General features: G+C 45.3%; 1 protein-coding gene across 4 annotated transcripts; it reads left to right on the forward strand.

Annotated features, from left to right (window-relative positions):
* Positions 1–1,830: 1,830 nt before the first annotated feature.
* LOC141100185 (oocyte zinc finger protein XlCOF7.1-like) lies at positions 1,831–20,686 on the forward strand. 4 transcript variants are annotated; one of them, XM_073588489.1, is made up of 8 exons: positions 1,832–2,367; positions 4,785–4,888; positions 5,207–5,354; positions 7,626–7,799; positions 7,885–8,008; positions 8,095–8,195; positions 8,775–8,880; positions 18,372–20,686. In XM_073588489.1, exons 3-8 carry the CDS (start codon positions 5,247–5,249, stop codon positions 19,364–19,366), a joined length of 1,608 nt encoding a protein of 535 aa, XP_073444590.1. In that variant the 5' UTR covers positions 1,832–2,367; positions 4,785–4,888; positions 5,207–5,246; the 3' UTR covers positions 19,367–20,686. The 4 variants fall into 4 exon arrangements, with proteins under 4 accessions (XP_073444589.1, XP_073444590.1, XP_073444588.1 ...); XM_073588488.1 differs by lacking the exon at positions 4,785–4,888 and having other exon boundaries at positions 1,831–2,367; positions 8,098–8,195; XM_073588487.1 differs by lacking the exon at positions 4,785–4,888.
* Positions 20,687–25,802: the final 5,116 nt, after the last annotated feature.

Below are 25,802 nucleotides of genomic sequence, written 5' to 3' on the forward strand. Positions count from 1 at the left end.
AGCGAAAGAGAGAACAGAGCGAAAGAGAGAACAGAGCGAAAGAGAGAACAGAGCGAAAGAGAGAACAGAGCGAAAGAGAGAACAGAGCGAAAAAGAGAACAGAGCGAAAAAGAGAACAGAGCGAAAAAGAGAACAGAGCGAAAAAGAGAACAGAGCGAAAAAGAGAACAGAGCGAAAAAGAGAACAGAGCGAAAGGAAGAGGGGAAAGAACAGAGAGAAAGAAAGAACAGAGAGAAAGAAAGAACAAAGCGAGAGAAAGAAACAGCGAGAAAGAAAGATTCTATAAAGATACTATAGCAGCCCGACTCCCACTGTAGTGCCCACTTGAGCCTCCCGGTGCAGGACATATCATGATCCACTCACATGGCCGACATCCCCAAGTCCAAGGCGATCCCGCTGTCCACGCTGGAGGAGGAGGACACGGTGATGGATCTGAAGCATTCACTGAAGTGCCTCCATGGTTCCGTCACAATCTCCTCCAGAAAATACCTCCTTTCCGGTCAGCTTCTAGCACGTCACTTCCAGTGGAACGTCACGTGCAAATTTTAAAGTGCTCCTCGGGGCTCCACCGTGTACTCCTGTGTCCGAGGGAAAAGTAAGCTCGCGGCCGGGGCAGTGGGGCAGACTCTCTCAAAATCGGGACTGTCCCGCTGGATCCAATACGGTTGTGAGGTATGAATGTTCCCCACCATACAACTTGTACACGCATGATTCCGCACACCTCATACACACACGGTTCAGCTTTCTATGCCTTGTACACACACGGTTTCCGCTCCGCACACATCGCACACACACGGCTCCACTCAGTGCACACATGGCTTGACTCCGTAAACCTCGTACACATGCGGCTCTGCTCTGTACACACATGGCTCCACTCTGTAAACCTTGTACACATGTGGTTTTGCTCCATACACACGCGGTTCCGCTCTGTACATCTCATACACACGTGCCTCCGCTCCATACACCCCGTACACACACGGCTCAGCTCCGTACACTTCATACACACAGGGCTCCGTTTCATTCTCCCCGTACGCATGCGGCTCCACTCTGTACACCCCATACACATGGCTCCACTCCGTACAACCACGGCTCCACTCCATACACACATGGCTCAGCTCCGTACACTTTGTACACACAGGGCTCCGTTCTGTACACCTTGTTCACACACGGCTCCGCTCCATACACATGTGGCTCCACTCCGAACACCCCGTACACTTCATACACACAGGGCTCCATTTCATTCTCCCCATAGACATGCGGCTCCACGCTGTATACCCCATACACATGGCTCCGCACAACCAGAGCTCTGCTCCGTACACCTCGTACACACGCGGCTCCGCTCCGTACACCTCGTACACACGCGGCTCCGCTCCGTACACCTCGTACACACGCGGCTCCGCTCCGTACACCTCGTACACACGCGGCTCCGCTCCGTACACCTCGTACACACGCGGCTCCGCTCCGTACACCTCGTACACACGCGGCTCCGCTCCGTACACCTCGTACACACGCGGCTCCGCTCCGTACACCTCGTACACACGCGGCTCCGCTCCGTACACCTCGTACACACGCGGCTCCGCTCCGTACACCTCGTACACACGCGGCTCCGCTCCGTACACCTCGTACACACGCGGCTCCGCTCCATACACCTCGTACACACACACAGCTCCGCTCCGTACACCTCGTACACACGCGGCTCTGCTATATGCACCCTGTAAACCCCTCCTGACCCCAGACAGAAACTTCCCCTCATCCAGCATGATGACAATCAGCACACACAGCGGCCCCTGCTCATATGACCCTGACTCCTCCCCTCCTGTGACCTCATCACAGGTCCTGTGCAGTGTGCACACAGAAGAGGACATAGCAGAGCAGGGAGATGATCGATTCTCCCTGCTCTGCCGCAGCGTAGCTCCGGGTGGGCCCCCTCAGGGCCCGGGGCTACCGCCCCACCGATTGCTACGCTACTGCCTCCCTTAAAATAATATGAAATGAACTTGCTGCCCCCCGCTGCGGACCTGCAGTGTGCTGCACATCAAGCAAGGTGAAGCAGGTGACCACAGTTTATGAACTCACTTTCCTGTACCGCCTGCTGCACAGCCTCTCTACTCCTGCTTACCACACGGTACATCCAATGCATAAAAAAAAAGGCCACAACAAAATGGCCGCAATTATAAGCTACCGGAGTGAAGCCGTCGGCCATCTTTGATTCGGGCATTTTGTGGATTCTCTGATCGGCGGTCACCAGGTAGCGATTCCCTCACGAGTCACCGCAAATCACAGGTGCTGACCGGAAATGGTCCTGAGGAGGGACGAGCACTTCCGGGGCGTAGTGAGGGCAGCACATAATGAAGAAATAAATGTCAGGTCAGTGAGTATCAGCTGTGCACACTGTCACTGTGTGTGTATATACCCCTAATAGAATACCTACATGACATACACCTGTCATGATGGTGGAGACACCCAGACTGTGGCTGCTATGGCTGGCATGTTCTGAGTCCTATGCCACTATACGTATTAATGCTAGATAGATATATAATGTCACCGATGTTATTATCCGTGCGGACGCCGCAGTATCTCCATATTCACCATTGCTGTCACTATTCTCTATGTGCTGGCGCTGTTATATGGCTGCTGTCAGTGATACTGGTTTATGCCCCTAGTATCACCATGCTGTATGAAATATTATATATATATACTTCCATGTGTACTCACAATGGCTGATACTGCGGCATGTGCACTGTGGGTATTGTCCCATGTAACGGCCCCAATGGAAGTTGCACCAGCTTCCAATCTGATTTTAAAGGTTTTCAGAGTGACAGGTTGTATGTGACTGGGACCCTTTGTGGAACAGTAGGGGTGGTCCATCCGCTGGGAATCCCACCTATCCCGAGAGCAAGGTTGGGTCTGAAATTCTCAGGATCAGGGATGATCCCAGCAGTCTGACCGCCTCCCATCCGCATGGTATTTTCTATACCTTTAAATGTTCGAAATTATCCTTTAAAATATACCTCCACCTTGTGTTTATTTTGTGTGGAGAATTTTTTTTTTTTTTAATTGGGCGGGCAGGATAATTAATAGAAAACATCACATTGATCCAGTCTTTCTATTCTCTGTTGCACTGCTGCCAAAGCACAATCTTTGCTACAAAGTAGCCAAAGGATAGGTGACTGCGTATTTTCTCTGAAGGACCCCTTTAATACCAAGCGCCATAATTGTATCTCTCAGTAGCTCTACAGGAGCCGCCTGTATTTTACAGTAAACACTTCGCTCTAATGAGGATATCACCTAACAGATGTTTGCCTATAGCTATAGTGTGGGCCCCAGGCGCCCCAGTGTGACCCTGCTGATGTGGAGGAGAATTTGTCTGAATAATAACATTGGGCATGTGATGACCACGGCCTGGAAATAATTGTGAATTGGGGTAAGGCGAGCTTCACAGATGTGTGTATATGTGTGTATGTATATATATATATATATATATATATACAGTGCCTTGCGAAAGTATTCGGCCACCTGGAACTTTTCAACCTTTTCCCACATATCATGCTTCAAACATAAAGATACCAAATGTAAAGTTTTGGTGAAGAATCAACACCAAGTGGAACACAATTGTGAAGTTGGATGAAATTTATTTGTTAATTTACATTTTTGTGGAAATTCAAAAACTGAAAAGTGGGGCGTGCAATATTATTCGACCCCTTTACTTTCAGTGCAGCAAACTCACTCCAGAAGTTCATTGTGGATCTCTGAATGAGCCAATGTTGTCCTAAATGACTAATGATGACAAATATAATCCACCTGTGTGTAATCAAGTCTCCGTATAAATGCACCTGCTCTGTGATAGTCTCAGGGTTCTGTTTGAAGCACAGAGAGCATCATGAAGACGAAGGAACACAACAAGCAGGTCCGTGATACTGTTGTGGAGAAGTTTAAAGCCGGATTTGGATACAAAATGATTTCCAAAATTTTAAACATCCCAAGGAGCACTGTGCAAGCGATCATATTGAAATGGAAGGAGTATCATACCACTGCAAATCTACCAAGACCCGGCCGTCCCTCTAAACTTTCATCTCAAACAAGGAGAAGACTGATCAGAGATGCAGCCAAGAGGCCCATGATCACTCTGGATGAACTGCAGAGATCTACAGCTGAGGTGGGACAGTCTGTATATAGGAGAACAATCAGTCGTACACTGCACAAATCTGGCCTTTATGGAAGAGTGGCAAGAAGAAAGCCATTTCTCAAAGATATCCATAAAAAGTGTCATTTAAAGTTTGCAACAAGCCACGTGGGAGACACACCAAACATGTGGAAGAAGGTGCCATGGAAAACAGAACCACACAATCATAATCTCAGGGTGCTGATGGGGTTAAAGAGGAAGTCCCCCACACTCTGTTAACCATTTATATGATGTGGTCACTATTGTCAGCAGCATCTAAGGGGTTAAACAGATATGGACGGTGCCAACACTGATCGTGGCTGATACAGCAAGTTGTCAGCTATAGTGGACAGCCGACAGCTGCTGGACTGTCACCTGTATGGGGATGCTATTCTCATATCTCAGGTCAGTTAAAAGACGGTATTTTCCAGCGCCATCTATGCCCCGGAAGTCTTCACATGCAGGACACACTTCCGGGGCATAGACGGCGCTGGAAAATACCGGCGCTTGCGCAGTAGCAATTATATGCTTCGCCCACAGTCGGGCAAAGCATACTGCGCAGGCGCCAGGGGCCTTTACATTGCGCAAGCGCGGAAACCAACGGTGTCTGTGGTATTCACAGACGAAGATTACGTGAAGCAAGCCGAGGAGGTGGGGGGAGAAGACTCCTAAGCCACGCCCATCTGACCGTGGCAATTTGCATGCATCCACAAGAAGCTAAAAAAGGTATTTATGCCTCAAAGGTGCGGGGTTGGGGGGAGTCAAAGGCCCGACTAGAATCCTTATGGGACGCACAATTTAGTGATATCTTTACATGATATCTCTAAATATAGGTGACAGATTCCCTTTAAGAGCTGTATGGAGCAGAATCATCAGTGCCTCTATACTAGATGTAGGAGACATGCTCACTCTTAGTACAAAATAATTACAACTAAAGTTTTTAGAAACCTCAGCACTCTGATTTTGTGTTCTGTAAATATTTCAATTATTATATTTTATCATCCAAATTTAGACTAAACCTTTTTTAAATTTTTGTTCCCACAGTCCAGATTCCTCATTACTAACATCTCCCTCCCACAAAATTATGGTCCCCTCATTGGCTGATCCTCTGGAGATAGCAAAGAATCACAGTGATATTATTAACAGAGTATTAAACCTTACGCTGGAGATTATCTTCCTGCTAACTGGAGAGGTGAGGAATTTTGGGAATTATATAACATGAGGTCACTTTTGTATTATAATGGGGAAGTGACTACATGGGGTAAGGGATTCGGGGAGATGACATAAGTGTTGAACAATTTTCTAAGTAAAAATATTTTTATAGGTGCTCTTGACATGAAATTCTCACCAGATGTCGGTAACAACCCATCCAATCCTCACAGGCAAAGAAATCAAATGATAGATGTCCATAAGTTAAGTTATATGTAATAATGAGAAATGACAAAGGGAAAAGGATTGAACATACTTACTGCAATGTATTTAATACTTCATACAAAGTCTTTGTTGGTGATGACATCTTCAAGACGCCTCCTGTATGTAGAAACTAGTCTGATTTTGGCTCATTCTTCCACACAAACACTCTTCAGATCATTAAGGTTCCATGGGCTCCTTCTATGAACTCTGAGCTTTAGTTCCTTCCGTAAATTTTGTATTGGATTAACGTGAGGTGATTAGTTGAGCCATTCTATCAATTTTATTTTCTTTCTCTGAAACCAATTGAGCATTTCCGTGGCCGTTGGTTTAGTGTCATTGTCTTGCTGAAATGACCACCCTCCTTTCATCTTCATCATCCTGGCAGATGTCAGCAGATTTTTTTTCAAAAATGGTTCATTTGTCTATTCATTCTTTCTTGAGTTATATGTAGTTTGCCAGTGCCATATGCTGAAAAACAGCCCCACACCATGATGTTCCCAACTCAAACCTCACTGGTTGTGTAGTGTTTTGGGGTCATATGCTGCCTTTTGTTCTCCAAGCATTTTGTGTATTATGGCATCCAAAGAGTTCATTTTTGGTCTCATCTGTCCTGACTATATTCTCCCAGTATTTCACAGGTTTGTCTAAATGTTGTTGAGCAAACTGTAAACGCACTTGGACTTAATTTTTTTCAGCACTGGAGTCTTGCGTGGTGAGCATGCACACAGGCTATGGAGGTTGAGTGCTTTAAGCCCCCGTCACACACAGCGATCTCGCTAGCGAGATCGCTGCTGAGTCACTAGTTTTGTGATGCAACAGCGATCTCACCAGCGAGATCGCTGTGTGTGACAGCTATCAGCGACCGCCCCCCCGCCAGGTATCGCTGATCGCTGTTGAAATGTCTGGACATTTTTGGGGTCGCTGGTCAGCACGCATCGCTGCGTGTGACAGGCGGGAGACCAGCGAGCAGGAGCTGGTAACTAAGGTACACATCGGGTTTCTAAGGGGGCGCGCTGAGCCTAGAAACCCGATGTGTACCTTAGTTACCAGCGCGCTGATGCAGGGAGCTGGTAACCAAGGTACACATCGGGTTTCTAAGTGCTGCGCGCCCCTTAGAAACCCGATGTGTACCTTGGTTACCAGCTCCCTGCATCAGCGCGTTGGTAACTAAGATACACTGTGGGTAAATAAGCGACGTGCGCCGCTTGTTACCCGCGTGACGCTTGTCCTGATCACTGGTGAAGCTACCTGTTTGACAGCTCACCAGCGATCACATAGCAACTCACCAGCGATCCTTACAAGGTGATATCGTTGTCGTGATTGCTGGTGAGTCGCTATGTGTAACTTATTGTTATCTTTGAAACAATTGTACTTGCTGATTCCAGGTCTTTCTATAACTCTCCATAGGTGGTCCTTGGCTCTTGGACAACTCTTCTGATAATTATTTTCACTCCTCTACCTGACATCTTGCGGGGAGTACCTGGTCGTGGCCTTTTTATGGTGAAATGTTCTTCTTTCCACTTCCAGATTATGGCCTCTACAGTGCTCACTGGAACCTTCAGTAGTTTAGAAATTCTTCTGTAACCAATGGCATCAGTATGTTTTGTAACAATAAGGTTGCAAAGGTCTTGAGACAGCTCACTGGTTTCATCCATCATGAGATGTTTCTTGTGTGGCACCTTGGTAATGAGACTCCTTTTTATAGGCCATCAGTTGAACCAGCTATTATTTTTCACTTAATGGTAGGATTGCTTTCTAATTACTGAAATATTTCTTATGGTGTCATGACTTTCCGTGGCTTTTTACACCTCTTTATGTGTTCAATACTTTTTCCCCTGTATCATTTCTTATTATTACTCCTAACTTAATTTATGAATATATGTGGTTTGATTTTTTTTTTGCCTATGTGGATTGGATGGGTAGTTGCCGACTTCTAGCGAGAATTTCATGTTAATACCACCTTTAGAAATATATTTATTTAGAAAACTGGTGACGCGTTTAATACTTATTTAATTTATGGTGATTTTTATCTTTACTTTTCCTTGCATAGGATTGCATAGTAGTTAAAAAGACATCTGGTCAATGTATGAGCCCCACCAGCTGCCCTTTATTGTCAGAATGGAGCAGGACCCAAAGTTCACTGCACTCACTAATATGTAAGAATAACAATGATCAGAAGATCCTAGACCTCATCAGCAGGATGACTGAGCTGCTGACCGGAGAGGTGAGCGCTGCTGGGAATACTGGGACATTATACAGTAACACAAGGGATGATGTGTCTGGGTGATGACTGTATCATTGTGTGTCAGGTTCCTATAAGGTGTCAGGATGTCACTGTCCATTTCTCCATGGAGGAGTGGGAGTATATAGAAGGACACATGGATCTGTACAAGGACGTCATGATGGAGGACCACCAGCCTCCAACATCACCGGGTAAGAGGAAGCTTTGATTTTAAAAGAGAGAACAGTTTTCAGGGTCACCTGTATACATCTGTAGTTTGATCTGTGTATGTTTCCAGCAGAAGGATTTATGAAGAGAAATCCATCAGAGAGATGTCTCAGTCCTCTGTATTCTCAGGATTGTCCAGAAGAAGATCACAGTGTCATAGAGGATCATCAGGTGAATGGAACTGGTGGATCTACTCTCTGTGGTCTGTAGGAAAGCTATGTGGACCTCTTCAGTTTGATTCAATACATTTAAATAAAGGCGGTGGGCAGAATCGTGTGTAGAAGACATTATGAATGCATAATTTGTTGACTTAATTGGATCTTAGGGTGTTTTTCTGAGTTACTAAAATATTCAAAACTACTTATATGTGTATGATTACTCACTTGGTAATGCCACTATAGAGCTGAAGTATTTATTTTCATGATCTTGCGAAGCTCTGCACTGCACCTTTGTTTTGAGGCTACCAAGGAATTGCTTCGGACAAGATTACCATGTAAAGAACAGATTTTATGATCTCTCCATTGTCTCGCACACATTGGCTCTATTTAAAGTAGTATGTCTGCCCCTATAGTGTAAGGTAGTGCTTTAATTTCTCCATGATCTAGTACGCAGTGACAGCGACATTTTAGAAGGTCACTGCAGAATAGAACGCGGAACTCCAGGACGGTTCGCAAGTAGTTAAAAAAGTTCTACTAGACTTCTATAACTGTATGCTGATTCGTCTGGTATCTATTTCTCATGGTAAATCAGGGTGAAGATCTGATTGATCTTAAAGTTGAAGTCGTTGCAGAGGACGAGGAAATGTATGATAATCACCTATGTAAGGAGGAAGAAATTCCTACAGATATCAATCCAGGTAAGTAATAATTACTAAATGCAGAAGATTCCTATGCTGACCTTGTTAAGTCTCCTTAGCAGGGCACTTACCAATAAAGCAGTAACATTAAGTTTAGATAAATTACCATATATACTCGAGTATAAGCCGAGATTTTTAGCCCATTTTTTTAGGCTGAAAGTGCCCCTCTTGGCTTATACTCGAGTCATTGTCCCAGGGGGTTGGGGGGGAGGGGGGGCGTGGCTGTCAGATCATACTCAACCCCTCCTGGCATCGTCTCTGCAGTCCCTGCTTATCAGATGGTCTCCGGTGCCTCAACTCTTCCTGTGTTCAGCGGTCACTCGGTACCGCTCATTAAAGTAATGAATATGCACAAATTCATTACTTTAATGAGCGGTACCACGTGACCGCCGAATACTGGGAGGAACTGCCAGAGACCATCGGAAAAGCAGGGACTGCAGAGACCGCACTAGGAGTGGGTGGGGAGGATGGGAAGAGCCATGCGATATTCACCTGTCCCCGTTCCACCGCCGCACGCCACTCTGTCTTCCTCGTCCTCTGGCTGTGACGTTCAGGTCAGAGGGCGCAATGATGTGGTTAGTAGAGTTGAGCGACTTTTGGTTTTTTAGGGTCGCGTTTCGTTTCGTGAAACCCGACTTTTCCAAAAGTCGGGTCGAGCAAGATCGTCCGATTATAGGGAAAAGTCGGGGTCGTCCCGAAACACGAAACCCAATGTAAGTCAATGGGGAATAAAAGTCGGCAGTGAGAGGAGGACAGGAAACACACCTACAGTGCCCATTTGAATGCCAAAAGCATCAATTCTTCTTACTTAAGCTTGTCAACCTTAATTAACTTCATATTACAAGTTACGCACTGAAAAATGGGGGTTATTTGGCTAAAGTTGTGGGGGGGGGAGGGCTGGCTGCAGGTTTTCATGTGCCCTGGGCGAAAGAGCGCCCCTTTAACACATACCACAACTCATCATGCTCCGATACGGCAGATAAATAGCGGTATAGTACAATGAAAAATACCTCACTTTTTACATCTCATGACGAGGCCCATCTATTTCTCCATACAGAATCATTGGTCCCATATAATGTTTGAAACAGTATATGATGAGCACCACATAATGCTACAGTATATGTTGGTCCCCATGGATGAAGCTCCACTGTCTTATGGGCCCAAATAATGCTCCAAACATAATGGGTCCCATTTCTAATGCTCTAGTGTATAATGGGCCCTGTAAATGCTGCTCCAGTGTCTGATGTCCACCTTTGGAATGTTCCAGTGTATGGTGGGCCCCATCTATCATTCTCCAGAGTATAGTGCTCCCCAAAAATTGCTGTCCCAACATTGAAAACAATCAAATAAGTCTCCTCGCTAGGGAATCCCTGTACTTGTCTGGACAGGTGCTGTAGCTTGCTTAACAGCTCGCCAGCCGTTCTCACGCCCAGTATGGATTGCACGTGATTGCACAAAGGTTAGAAAGGGTACCGAATCCATGGATAACATGTATGGATAGCGTACACATTCAAAATATATGTCTCAGGAGGCAGGCTCAGACGGTGTCAGGCCCAGTATGGATTGCACGTGATTGCACAAAGGTTAGAAAGGGTACCGTATCCCTGGATAACAAGTATGGATAGCGTACACATTCAAAATATATGTCTCAGGAGGCAGGCTCAGACGGTGTCAGGCACAGTATGGATTGCACGTGATTGCACAAATGTTAGAAAGGGTACCGTATCCTCGGATAACATGTATGGATAGCGTACACATTCAAAATATATGTCTCAGGAGGCAGGCTCAGACGGTGTCAGGCACAGTATGGATTTGACGGCCCAGATTACACAGCGGAGGAGCAGGGAGAGGTAAAGATTGCAAATGCTGGGGCCCTGCCCAAGCAAGGGGGGCCCACTCGTGGGCGTCGGTACTGGCACTGGGCCCCTCATAGTACAGCGGTGTGTCTGACGGCGGGTGTGCACCACCACCGTCAGAGACACTTGATTGCACTATGAGGGACCCTGTGCCAGTGCCCGCGCCCAAGAGTCGGCCTACCCACCTGTCCAGGGCAACGGCACTCGCACGGTGTCGTGCGGTAGGTGGTGACCCCGGCCATGGGGGGGAGGCAGCACAGTTAGGGAGTTTTAGAAAGTGGCATATGTTGATGTTGGACATTCAGCTGATGCAAAAGGCGAAATAGGTGAAGTACCAGGAAGAGGTGGACCAAAGCAAGCCATTTTTCTGTCACCCTATGTGTCATCAGGGGAAGGTGGGACAAAATCCTTGGAAACCCATGCGTGGTTCATTTTAATGAAGGTTAGATCATCCACATTTTGGGTTGACAGACGGGTCCTTTTTTCTGTCAGGATTGATCCAGCTGCACTGAAGACTCTTTCCGATAGCACACTTGCAGCTGGGCAAGCGAGCTCCTGTAAGGCATATTGGGCCAATTCAGGCCAGGTGTCCAGTTTAGCGGCCCAATAGTCAAAGGGGAATGACCTGTGTGGGAGAACATCGATATGGGAGGAAAAGTAGTTTGTAACCATAGTTGACAACTGCTGTCTCCTGTCACTTTCCATCGATGCAGTATTACCAGTTGTGTGAGCGGTATTTGAAAAATCAGTCCACAACATTGTCATGAAACCCCTGTCTCCAACGCCACTTCTGCTGTGTGCACCACGAACACCTCTGCCAAGCTGCCCCCGGCCCGTACGGCTCGTGTGAGAACCATCACCGCTGCTGTGTGCTGGGAATGCCTCAAGCAACCGATTTACCAGAGTTGCTTGTTTATTAGCCAATATTAGGTCAAGGTTCTCCTGTGGCATGATGTTTTGTAATTTGCCTTTATAGCGTGGATCCAGGATGCTGGCCAACCAGTAGTCGTCATCGTTCATCATTTTGGCAATGCGGGGGTCCCTTTTTAGGATCCGCAAGGCATAATCTGACATGTGGGCCAATGTTCCCGGTGTCAATGATGCACTGCGAGTGCTGGGTGGAGGAGCACTTTCTGGCAAATCCACATCCCTCCAGTCACGCACAAACCCTGTACCAGACCTTGCCACGCCAACATTTTCACTTGCCCCACGAGATGCATCCTCCTCCCCTAAGTAATCATCCCCATCATCCTCCTCCTCCTCCTCTTCTTCCTCCACCTCGTCCAGGAGAGGTCCCTGAGCAGACAATGGCTGAATGTCATCAAGGATTCCCTCCTCCTCTTCCTCCTCATCAACATTGGCTGCAGACGCCTGCTCCTTAAGGTGCGTCAAAGTTTGCATGAGCAGACGCATAAGTGGGATGCTCATGCTTAGGATGGCGTCGTCTGCGCTTACCAGCCGTGTGCATTCCTCAAAACACTGAAGGACTTTACAAAGGTCTTTCAGCTTCGACCACTGCACGCCTGTCAACTCCATGTCTGCTCTCAAAGTGCCTGGCCGTGTATCCTCCCACAAATGCATTATGGCCTGCCTCTGCTCGCACAGCCGCTCCACCATGTGCAGGGTGGAGTTCCACCTTGTTGCAATGTCGATAATGAGGCGGTGGTTGGGAAGGTGGAGCAATCGCTGCAGCTTCTGCATACGAACGGAGTGTACAGGCGACCGGCGGATGTGCGCGCACAGTCTTCGCACCTTCTGGAGCAGGGCTGTTAACTCCGGATAATTTTTGAGGAAGCACTGCACCACCAGGTTCAAGGTGTGAGCCAAGCAAGGTATGTGGCTGAGTTTTGAAAGGGCTATGGCTGCCACAAAATTACGGCCGTTATCACTAACTACCTTGCCTGCCTCAAGATGTACACTGCCCAGCCATGACTCAGTTTGTCGCTTCAAGTACTCGGCCAGCACCTCGGCGGTGTGTCTGTCGCCCAAACACATCATCTGCAACACAGCCTGCTGACGCTTTCCACTAGCTGCTCGATAGGGGGACACATCATGTGCAACAGTGGCAGCTGCAGATGGAGTGCTCGTACGACTGCGCTCTGTGGACGAGCTTTCGCTTCTGGAGGAGGAGGAGGAGGAGGGTCGAACGCCTACAGCCAACTGTTTCCTATACCGTGGGCTAGGCAGCACTGTCCCACCACCGCTGTCCCCTGTGGACCCTGCATCCACCACATTAACCCAGTGCGCAGTGATGGACACGTAACGGCCCTGGCCATGCCGACTGGACCATGCATCAGTTGTGAGGTGCACCTTTCCGCTCACTGACTGCTTGAGTGCATGGACAATGCGGTCTTTCACATGATGGTGGAGGGCTGGGATGGCTTTGCGAGAGAAGAAGTGGCGACTGGGTAGGTCATAGCGTGGTACTGCATAGGCCATGAGTTCGCGGAAAGCTGTGCTTTCCACCAACCGAAAGGGCATCATCTCAAACGAGATTAGTTTGGCAATGTGGGCGTTCAAACCCAGTGTACGCGGATGAGAGACTGAGTACTTTCTTGACCTACTCATAGTGTCTGGGAGGGTGAGCTGGACTTGAGAGCTGCATATGGTGGAAGTAGCGGTGGACAGGGCGGACTGAGAGAGGTTTGATGATGGTGATGGAGTTGGTGTTCTTTCTGATGGCCTAGAATCAGTCTTTCGTTGATATAACAGTGGGATTCCCTGACTGCTGTGGTCTTGCAACGACACCTCAACATTTGCTGCTGTGCTAACCGGTGGGCTTACAGTGGGGGAAACAATGTAGCGTTGCTGACTACCTTCGTTGTGATCAGTTGCACATGTGGCACTTGAGGTTTGGTGTTGTGTCCACGCTTGCAAGTGCATGCTGGTTAAATGTCTAAGCATGCAACTGGTATTCAAATTTTTCAGATTTTTCCCTCGGCTAAAGGTCTTTGCGCACTTCTTACAGATAACCTTGGCCTGATCATGAGGATTTTGTTCAAAAAAGTGCCACACTGCACTCTTCCTACTTTGGCAGACATTTTGCGGCCTAGCACGCTGTCATCTTTTGACCCTCTGGACAAGCTGTCCAGCAACTCTTTTGATGTTTGGAACCTATCTTTGGAGTGCTCCGGGCCTGCCAGATAACAGCTGTTGCGATGTCGATGTCTGCTGTGGATGCTCCTCATCTGAGCTATTGGAAGCAGCACCCTCTTCCCCCAATGGATGCCAATCTGGGTCAACAACTGGGTCATCCATCACCTCCTCTTCTATGTCATGTGCACCTTTCTCTGTGTCACCGTGTATGGTGGTATAGTGTGCGGGAAGGGGCACCTGAGTCTCATCAGGGTCAAAATCTGGCTCTGTACACTGCGAGGACAATGTAGTGCTCTGAGTGAATGTACCAGCAGAATCATCCATCAGCGGCTGTGCATCAGTGCACTCCATGTCAGATTCATCTTGGCCTGGGTAATTCACCATTTCACTTGATAATCCAGGCATGGTATGTGAAAACAGCTCCATGGAGTAATCAGTAGTATGGCCTGCGTCATCCTTCAATCTTGGTTGGGGTGAAGGACACAAGGAAAGGTGTGGTTCATGAACATGAGCCTCCAATGACGACTCAGTGCTTTTACTTTTTACAACTGAAGAAGAGGAGGCGATAGAGCTGGAGGCTGAGTCAGCAATGTAAGACAAAACTTTTTCCTGATGCTCTGCCTTTAAAAGCGGTTTGCCAACTCCTAGAAAACTAAGCGTTCGAGGCCTTATGTAGCCAGACGATGACGCAGGGTCAGCACCTCCTGCATTCGGTCCTATTTTGCTTTTGCCACTACCATCAGATCCACCACCAACACCATCATTACCAGCTGCCAACCCCCGCCCAATTCCACGGCCTCTTCCACCAGCCTTCCTCATTTTTGGTAGAAATGTAGACAAAATCCAACAAACTATATAGTAATGTAAAACAAGGTACAAGGTGTCTATAGGACAGGGGAGATTTAGAATTTCTGCACACACTTGTGGACAGTGGACACTTTTGGATTGTGTGAGGCCCACTGATATCTGAGCGCTATGTGACAGGCTCGATGGCACAGCTGCCTGTGACCAAAGTGACGAGAGGATAATGGAGATTTTGAATCTCTGCGCACACTTTTGGACACTGGACACTTGTGGATTGTGTGAGCCCACTGATATCTGAGCGCTATGTGACACGCTCGATGGCACAGCTGCCTGTGACCAAAGTGACGAGAGGATAATGGAGATTTTGAATCTCTGCGCACACTTTTGGACACTGGACACTTGTTGATTGTGTGAGGCCCACTGATATCTGAGCGCTATGTGACAGGCTCGATGGCACAGCTGCCTGTGACCAAAGTGACGAGAGGATAATGGAGATTTTGAATCTCTGCGCACACTTTTGGACACTGGACACTTGTGGATTGTGTGAGGCCCACTGATATCTGAGCGCTATGTGACACGCTCGATGGCACAGCTGCCTGTGACCAAAGTGACGAGAGGATAATGGAGATTTTGAATCTCTGCGCACACTTTTGGACACTGGACACTTGTGGATTGTGTGAGGCCCACTGATATCTGAGCGCTATGTGACACGCTTGATGGCACAGCTGCCTGTGACCAAAGTGACGAGAGGATAATGGAGATTTTGAATCTTTGCGCACACTTTTGGACACTGGACACTTGTGGATTGTGTGAGGCCCACTGATATCTGAGCGCTATGTGACACGCTCGATGGCACAGCTGCCTGTGACCAAAGTGACGAGAGGATAATGGAGATTTTGAATCTCTGCGCACACTTTTGGACACTGGACACTTGTGGATTGTGTGAGGCCCACTGATATCTGAGCGCTATGTGACACGCTCGATGGCACAGCTGCCTGTGACCAAAGTGACGAGAGGATAATGGAGATTTTGAATCTCTGCGCACACTTTTGGACACTGGACACTTGTGGATTGTGTGAGGCCCACTGATATCTGAGCGCTATGTGACACGCTCGATGGCACAGCTGCCTGTGACCAAAGTGACGAGAGGATAATGGAGATTTTGAATCTCTGCGCACACTTTTGGACACTGGACACTTGTGGATTGTGTGAGGCCCACTGATATCTGAGCGCTATGTGACAGGCTCGATGGCACAGCTGTGACCAAAGTGACGAGAGGATAATGGAGATTTTGAATCTCTGCGCACACTTTTGGACACTGGACACTTGTGGATTGTGTGAGGCCCACTGATATCTGAGCGCTATGTGACAGGCTCGATGGCACAGCTGCCTGTGACCAAAGTGACGAGAGGATAATGGAGATTTTGAATCTCTGCGCACACTTTTGGACACTGGACACTTGTGGATTGTGTGAGGCCCACTGATATCTGAGCGCTATGTGACACGCTCGATGGCACAGCTGCCTGTGACCAAAGTGACGAGAGGATAATGGAGATTTTGAATCTCTGCGCACACTTTTGGACACTGGACACTTGTAGATTGTGTGAGGCCCACTGATATCTGAGCGCTATGTGACACGCTCGATGGCACAGCTGCCTGTGACCAAAGTGACGAGAGGATAATGGAGATTTTGAATCTCTGCGCACACTTTTGGACACTGGACACTTGTGGATTGTGTGAGGCCCACTGATATTTGAGCGCTATGTGACAGGCTCGATGGCACAGCTGTGACAAAAGAGACTAGAGGATAAGGGAGATTGGATTGCTTTTAAAAAAGCAGTTTGCGGAGCAGTGGGTAAACAGCAATGCCAGCGTGTCAGGAAGCCTTAAAAGGCAGCCCAACAACCAACACCACTGATACACCACAATATAGCCTCCCCTTGCACTGCACACACAGTGACTTGTGTGTTGTGCAGGCCAAATCGCTAGCAGCAGAAGCAGTTTTTTTGTCTTCTTCCCTGCCTAACGCTCTCCCTACAGAATCAGCAGCAACCTCTCCCTATACTAAGATCGGCAGAAGTAAGATGGCGGTCGGCGTGCATGCCCTTTTATACCCCCTGTGACGCCCACCAAAGCAAGCCAATCACTTGCATGCCCTTCTGAAAGATGGTGGTGACCCGTGCCTAGGTCATCACGTTGCCCACAGTGTCCGTGGATCCTGAATGGCTGAAAAAGAGCGCAAAACAAACTTTTGAAACGCGACTTTGGCGTGTAAGTCGCCGACCTCGTGGCCGACCTCATCCTAGGGTCGGGTTTCGTTTCATGAAACCCGACTTTGCCAAAAGTCAGCGACTTTTGAATTTTTTCGACCCGTTTCGCTCAACTCTAGTGGTTAGTGCTCTCCCTCTGCCTGAACAGTCACTGCAGAGACCTGAAAGACAGAGCGGCGCACGGCGGTGGAGTGGGGACATGTGAATATCGCAGGTGCCGGGGCTCTGAGCCAGCGGCGACATCGGCACCTGGCCCCCATAGCGCTCCGGTGTCCCCGCCTGCTCAGGACACCGGCACCTGGCCCCCAGCGATGAGAGGTGAGTATGTCATTTTTTTTTCTTTTTTAATCGCAGCAGCCACAGCAGCATATGGGGCATATTATTCTATGGAGCATCTTATGGGACCATCAACCTTTATGGAGCATTATATGGGGAATATTATTCTATGGAGCATCTTATGGGGCCATCAACCTCTATGCATCATTATATGGGGAATCTTATGGACCATCAACCTTTATGGAGCAGCATATGGGGCATATTATTCTATGGAGCATCTTGTGGGGCCATCAACCTTTATGCAGCATTATATGGGCGTCTTATGGGCCATCAACCTTTATGGAGCAGCATCTGGGGAATATTATTCTATGGAGCATCTTATTGGGCCATTAACCTTTATGCAGCATTATATGGGGCATCTTATGGGGCCATCAACCTTTATGGAGCAGCATATGGGGCATATTATTCTATGGAGTATCTTATGGGGCCATTAACCTTTATGCAGCATTATATGGGGCACATTATGGGGCCATCAATCTTTATGGAGCATTATATGGGGCATATATATCTATGGGGCCATCAACCTTTATGGACCAGCGTATGGGGCATATTATTCTATGGAGCATCTTATGGGGCAATTATTAACCTTTGTACAGCATTATATTGGGCATATTTTTGTATGGAGCATCTTATGGGGCCCATCATGAACTTTATGGAGCATCTTATGGAGCTTATCATGAAATTTATGGAGCATTATATGGGGTGTATTTTGTATGGAGCATTTTATGGGGCCTATCATGAACTGTATGGAGCATTATATGGGGCTCCTGATTCAATATGGATATTCAAAAACATTTATCCTACTGATGTCTCAATTAATTTTACTTTTATTGGTATGCATTTCCCACCCTAGGCATATACTTGAGTCAGTAAGTTTTACCTGTTTTTTGTGGCAAAATTAGGGGCCTCTGCTTATATCGGGTCGGCTTATTCTTGAGTATATATGGTAATTTATCCACTTGTCTTATACACATTTTATATACTCATACTATACAGAGAGATGTGCAAATGAAAGGACAGTTTTAGCAACTTCCTTCTGAACATGTTCTATATTATGGTAATTTGTTGTTGGCATTTTTATTGTTTTGTTCAAAATTACATCCATAAATTTTTTTTTTATTGCTTGAAGATGACCGGACAAAGAGTTCAGAGGAATATATCTTCTTGCATCCAGTTTGTGAAGACGATAATGATTTCACGCTAGATTCTTCAGCAGAAAGCTCAGAGACCGCTAATACACATACACTCAATTACAGTAAAGATATATCATCTGATCCCTCTGATCATGAATATCCTTCCCCTGATCAGTCACAGATGGTTACACAAAGTACAAGTCATAGCAGGGATAACATTTTTATATTTCCTGAATGTGAGAAAGAGTTTTTGCAGAAAGCAGACTTTTTTCCATGTGTCCACTGTGGCCAATCTTTGACTTGGGAATCTTATAGAGGAGAAAAACCATGTCCTTGTTCAGAACTTGGGAAATATTCTACACAGAATAAATATCTTAAGAATCCGAGAACATACCTTACTGTGCATCAGTATCAATGTTCTGAGTGTGGTAAATGGTTTACACATAAAGCAAATCTCGAAAGACATGCAAAAATTCACAGAGATGAGAGGCCATATCAGTGTTCAGAATGTGGGAAATGCTTTACTCAAAAATCAGATCTTATTAAGCACCAAAGAATTCACACTGGGGAGAAGCCGTTTTCTTGTTCAGAATGTGGAAAATGTTTTACTAAGAAATCAGTTCTTGTTAAACATCAGCGAATTCACACAGGAGAGAGGCCATTTCCATGTTTGGAATGTGGAAAGTCCTTCACCCAGAAATCAGGCCTTGTCGAACATGGGAGAATTCACACAGGGGAGAAACCATATTCATGCTTGGAGTGTGGGAAATCTTTTACTAAGAAATCAAATCTTGCAAAACACTGGAAAATTCATACAGGGGAGAGGCCATTTTCTTGTTTAGTGTGTGGAAAAAGTTTTGCTCACAAATCCGGCCTCATTGAGCATGGGAGACTTCACACAGGGGAGAAGCCGTTTTCCTGTTCACAATGTGGGAAATGTTTTAAGTACAGATCAAATTATATAAGACATCAGGTCCTTCATACACATTAATCATTGATTCATATACCCGAATATTCTGATTGAAGTACTTACAATGCATAGTTTTCTGGATACCACAATGATTAGGATTCAAGTTTAAAATAATATTAAAGCCTTGTTTATTTGTCTTCAAGTACTGTACTACCAATGCATCGTTAATGGTTAGGATTTAAGTTTTTCTTTGAGTTTTTTTAAAGAATAAAGCTTTGTTGGATTGGAGCACTGGATACTTTTCTTAAAGGGAATCTGTCGCCAGGTATTCCCCATATAAAGTACAACCAGCATCTTTCAGCTCCCTGTTACAGCATACTAACATTTTGTATACATGTCTCCAGTCCACTCTGCAAGGCACAAAAAGATGTGTTTTTTTATATTCACATACACTGTGGTCTGGTCCGATGGGCGTCTCTGGTCTTGATCCGGTGCCTCCTCTCTTCTTTCGATCGCCGTTCTCCTGTGGATAACTCATCCTATGTCATCCACACAGTGCTATCCTACGCAGACACACTTCTCTCTGCACTGTATTGTAGTGCGCATGTGTCAGCTTTACCTATGGGTCATTGGCACTCTTTAGCCTTTCCCAGCACAGACGCATTGCAGTGGTTTGCTCTGCCCTCTGCGCAGGAGCGAGATTGGAGGACACTGTGTGGATGACATAGGACGCAACATCCACACAAAGCAAGGCAGGTGAACGGTGATCTTAAGAAGAGAGGAGGCATCGGATCAAGACCAGAGACTCCCATCGGACCGTACCTTACTATCTATGAGTAGAATAAAAGCTATTTTTTGCGCCTTGGAGATCGGATTGGGGACGTACATACAGCATTCTGGTAAACTGTAACACGGCGCTTACAGGTGATGGACATACTTTATATGGGGAAAATCTGGTGACCAGTTCCCTTTAAACAATTGTATTCCCTGGTTTCCCTGCTGGGTCTTAAATACTTTCTGTTCTCTGAAAGTATAATTTGTAGGGGTACGTGATTGAGAACAATTATATCTTAATCTAAATTATAGATTAAAGAAGTATATTTTTACATAGTAAAAACGTTTAGCATGTTTGTGTTTGCAATTCATCCACAGAACAAAATATTCCTGTGCCACATTGGTTCCTTTTCCTATTTTCCAGAGAGGACCCTCATGTAATATAGTTCTGGCTGCTGTATTGTGACTTCCTCTAGGATAATATTCCTTTTTTCTCATTATGTGTATTCTTATTCAAAATGTTTGGTAACAGTTGTTTTATGTATGTTTATTTATGTTTTTCTATTTATTATATCATGTTTTTCCCTGTTCATGCTTTCCAAACTAAAATAAAACCGTTTCTTTTCATTATGGTCATGACAAAATTGGAATATAATTGTTCGGGGAACTGTAGGAGACTATTAAAGGGAATCTGTCCGCAAGTGTTTGATATGTAATCTGAAAGCAGCATGATGTATGGGCAGAGGAAGCCTGAAGCCAGCAATGTGTCACTTATTGGACTGGTTGGTGTAGTTTTTATAGAATCCATGTTTTTCTGTTGTAGATGTATCACTGGTCAGAATACTGAGCTGTGTAAATCCCGCCCACACCCCTGATTGGCAGTTTTCAGTGTGCACTGGCTGCTTGATATCAATGTACAATCAGTGGTGGGGGCGAGTTTACACAGATCAGCCTGACTGACATGCACTTGAGACCTAGTCCTGCAATGATAATCTCCTATTGATAAAACACTGATTGTATTGAAACTATTACACACAGCTTAATAAGGAACATATGACTGCAATCAGACTCTCTGCTCCTACATTATGTTGCTCTCAAATATCAAAACACTGCTGACAGATTCCCTTTAAATAGAAATTTTTCAAGGTGAACTGGACACGATTTAATAGTGAAATAGTGGCTGCAGAGTGGAATAAAGTGTAATACTAACACTATGGGCACTCATATCTGGACAGGCAGCAGCGTGTAGGAGGAGCAGAACAGCAGAGCTGACAGTTTTATACGATAAGAAGAGCTGATAGAAGGGTTTGTGTAATGATAATGCTGGCATCCTTGCATGTTTCCTCTTCTTCCTCCCAGAATGGACTCCAATATACTGTCCCAGCCACGTGGCAGTGTGCCAGTTCCCTGCTCAGCTTCCTGCTGTGCTGGACCTGCGCACGCCACCCAGGGCTCCGAGCGGCGTGCCTAGTGTGCCTGCACGCTCCATGATTCATAAAGGGGCACTGCGCCTCTAGTATACATTACAGAAGACCAACAAAGAATTCAGAATGATGTAGATAAGCTTGAGCAATGAGCATCGACTAATAGAATAGTATTTACCAGGGAGAAATGCAAGATTCTACATCTGGGCAAGAAAAACAAAAATTACATCTACATAATGGGAGGAATAGAACTAAGCAAAAGCACATGAGAAAAAACGAATAGATCACAGACTGCATGAGTCAACAGTGTGATGTAGTAGCAAAAAAGGCTAGCACAGTTCTAGGTTGTATTAAGAGAAGCATAGAGTCTAGATCATGTGAAGTAATTATCCCCTTCTACTTCTCCTTGGTCAGGCATCATCTAGAATACTGTGTCCAGTTCTGTGCACCACATTTTAAAAAAGACAATGAAAAACTGGAGTAAGTTCAGAGAAAAGCTACATGGTTGGTGAGCAGACTGCAAAGTATATCCTGCAAGGAATGGTTAAAGGATCTGGGAATGTTTAGTTTGCAAAAGAGAAGACCAAGGGAAGACTTAATAGCTGTCTACAATTATCTGAAGGGCTGTCACAGTGTAGAGGGATCATCCTTATTCTCATTTGCACATGGAAACACGAGAAGCAATGCAATGAAATCAGGATCGGACTGGCCTGGCATGGTGCTGGGGAAATCCCCGGTGGGCCCTTCCAGAAGAGCAAGAGAGGGGAGAAGAGAGAAAAGAAGCCACAAGCCCTTTAAAAGCGCAAGGGCGCGCTCATGCAGCTCGACAACTGCGACGCACAGAACAGTGGTGGGCTGGGCCAGGGAGCAGTTGAGGTCGCACACATAGCCGCGTCATAGCTAGCAGACAAGGCTGCAACTGCGTCTTCTAAAAGTGACATCACTCCGCGCGCCCTGCACTGCTGCTTTAGGCTGTAGAAGTGCTTCAATAAAACATGTGCCAGAATAGAGACAAGCCGAGGAAGGGTACTAACACCCCTAATATTTGTATGAACTTTTATTTATATGCCTGTATGTGTATGCATGGTATATGTGTGCGCACAAGTGCTTCTCACGAAAGTAGAATATCATCAAAAAGTGAATTTATTTCAGTTCTTCAATAGAAAAAGTGCATAATCCTTCCCACTACCATCCTACAGATCTCTTCAAAAATAAAAGCCCATGTCAGGTTTTCTTAATCTGACAGGTCAAATAGTTTGACCAAACCAACACTCTCTTTTATTTTGCACTGTAGCCAACACTGTGACTAATTACAATGCTCCCCAGCGGGTTTAGTATGTTTCTATGCACATCCTGGGGGACACCCATGCACACCTATGTGACATCAGAAAGTTGAAGTGAGTTCATTGGCTGTGAATTCGCAGGACCAGTCATACGGCACCGCGAGCAGGAGAACTTTCTCACGCTCGCAGCGCCCTCAGATAGGTAGTAGGAGTTCACAGGAAGACGCTGAGCACACGCTGCTCAGTGTGTCTGCTGGATGACAGGCTGCATAGACGCATCATGAAAATGTGCAGCCTGTCATCTACAACCAACAAGAGAAAGAAGTGTGAATAATGGACGCGATCAACCCCATGGTCATAACCACAATATAACACAAAAATATATAAACAAATGAATAAATTTTATTAACACAAAAAAATTCCACACAAAGAGTGACATTGATAAGAATAAAAGCAATTAAAAAGGCCAAGACAAATTAGCCGTGTGTAATACTCCAAAAAAGGTTCTAAAATAAGAACCTAATGCTCCACTCCTCCAGGATGCTAAGGCAAAGGGTTTGTATAGGAAGAAATCTACAGTACTCTATACAGCAAAGATACACAAATTATACACAAGACAATAATTCGATAAAGATGTCAATTATAATGATGTGTATCATGACAAGGCATTATGACAAGTATAAAATGTCAAATATAGTAATAATATGCATCATGACAAGGCATTATGACAAGTATAAAATATCAAATATAGTAATAATATGCATCATGACAAGGCATTATGTGCAAAATCAGCAAATAAAGTGCAGATCGCTAAAAGTGAAAAAATAATTGCTGCAAGTTGAAAGAGATCTGAGAAATATCAATACCCTATATGACCCATTGGTCAAGATTTAAAGGGATGAGGGCAGAATGTAACTCCATATGCATGGAAGTCCATTTCCCCTGAGGAAGCCACGCTTGGGTTGGCGATACGCGTGGGGTCTCCCCCTCCTCCTCCTATTACATCATGCGGGCACTGGGTCTTTGTCCATGATTTTTTGAGGACTCTCCTTATCAGCGGGTTTGTGGCAGATAGGCATCTATTGTGTTATTTTGCCTCTATTGGATATTCACCAGCATTATTCAATGTTCGTTTATTGGTCTGCCTTCCATGTATATGGATTTACATTCTGCCCTCATCCCTTTAAATCTTGACCAATGGGTCATATAGGGTATTGATATTTCTCAGATCTCTTTCAACTCGCAGCAATTAATTTTTCACTTTTAGCGATCTGCACTTTATTTGCTGATTTTGCACATAATGCCTTGTCGTGATGCATATTATTATTATATTTGACATTTTATACTTGTCATAATGCCTTGTCATGGTACACATCATTATTATATTTGACATCTTTATCTAATTATTGTCTTGTGTATTATTTTTGTATCTTTGCTGTATAGAGTACTGTATATTTATTCCTATACAAACCCTTTGCCTTAGCATCGTGGAGGAGTGGAGCATTAGGTTCTTATTTTAGAACTTTTTTGGAGTGTTACACACGGCCAATTTGTCCTGGCCTTTTTAATTGCTTTTATTCTTATCAACGTCACTCTTTGTGTGGAATTTTTTGTGTTAATAAAATGTATTCATTTGTTTATATATTTTTGGGTTATATTATGGCTATGACCATGGGGTTGATCGCATCCATTATACACACTTCTTTCTCTTGTTGGTTGTATATCTAATTATGTATGTGGTCAGCAGTCCCCTTTAGTTATTGGTAGTGTCCTCTAGATGTAGCAGAGCTGGACCCGTCATGGGACAAATAGATTCAAAGCATCACTGCGGAAAGGTGAGGAATTTTGTTGTTTGTTTTTTTATTACCTCTTTTGCAGATGACGAGGGCATCGGGGAAAGGGCAAGGTCATAAGTATGGTTTAATTAAGAATATTAAAGGAGTCTGTGTCTTTCAGTTAAAGGGCTTTTTCTGGGCATCTGTGCTTTCATACAGTGTGACTATGGCGTTAGTAATGGGGGAGTTTTATTGACGCCTCTCCATCACTAACCTCGGGGCTTGATGTCACCTGACAATACAAAGGTGACAACCCCCCATCACCCCACTTGCCACCGCTACAGAGCAAGTGGGAAGAGCGAGGCTAAGTGCCAGAATTGGTGCATCTAAGAGATGTGCCTTTTCTGGGGTGGCTGAGAGCTGATGTTTTTAGCCTGGGGGGCAGTATCCATAGCCCCTTTCTAGGCTATTAATATCAGCCTGCAGCTGTCCCATGTCATTTTTTTGGTGGGTCCCCCATTTTAATTGCCAGTAAAGGCTAAGTATACAGTTGTGAGCTGATATTAATAGCCTGGGAAGCGCCATGGGTATTACACCCTTCCCAGGCTATAAACATCTCCCAGCCGTCGGCTTTCCCCCTGCTGGTTACGAAAATTGCGCTGGAGCCCATGCCATTTTCTCCCGAAAAATAATCTTTTATTAATTAAATACGTGTACAGTAAGCTGCACACACTGCACTAATTGTATTTGTCACTGACATATATATATCTACCTATTCTATTTGTACTGTATTTACTGTATATAATCCATCTCTTCTATCCTGTCGGCTCCTGCTGTGATTTTACACTACACAGCTGCTGAAATGACGACTTTTCTTCTATGTAATATATATACATATATATATATATGTGTGTGTGTGTGTGTCACTGACATCTATATATCTTATTCTATGTGTACACTGTATATCTATTCTATTCTAACCTGCCACTCTGGATTATACTGTACGTGGCACATGAATTACTGGCTTTTATTCTATCATCTATCTATTATATGTAGTATATGTGTGTGTTTTGATGAATATATCCTTTGAAAATGATGTGTAAATGACTTAGAGAATTTCTCTATGTAAAAGCTCATGTTAAAGTCGCTTTGCAGTCTGATAGCAATCACACTGCATCCGTATGTAAATCGGATGCTAGGTGTGAAAAATCGGATTGCACTCACATAAAAATCGAATGACACTTGCATTACACTCACCCGA

This window comes from Dendrobates tinctorius, unplaced genomic scaffold (genome assembly GCF_039654945.1).
Source record: "Dendrobates tinctorius isolate UK_male_01 unplaced genomic scaffold, ASM3965494v1 ptg000103l, whole genome shotgun sequence".
Classification (NCBI taxonomy): domain Eukaryota; kingdom Metazoa; phylum Chordata; class Amphibia; order Anura; family Dendrobatidae; genus Dendrobates; species Dendrobates tinctorius.

What these genes read in the sequence shown, in the direction of transcription:
- LOC141100185 (XM_073588487.1), top strand. Translation starts at nt 2,297, where the DNA reads ATGGTCCTGAGGAGGGACGAGCACTTCCGGGGCGTAGTGAGGGCAGCA. An exon ending in AATGAAGAAATAAATGTCAG is followed by an intron (nt 2,368 to 5,206) that starts GTCAGTGAGTAT and finishes TTGTTCCCACAG; the next exon opens with TCCAGATTCCTCATTACTAA. An exon ending in TCCTACAGATATCAATCCAG is followed by an intron (nt 8,881 to 18,371) that starts GTAAGTAATAAT and finishes TATTGCTTGAAG; the next exon opens with ATGACCGGACAAAGAGTTCA.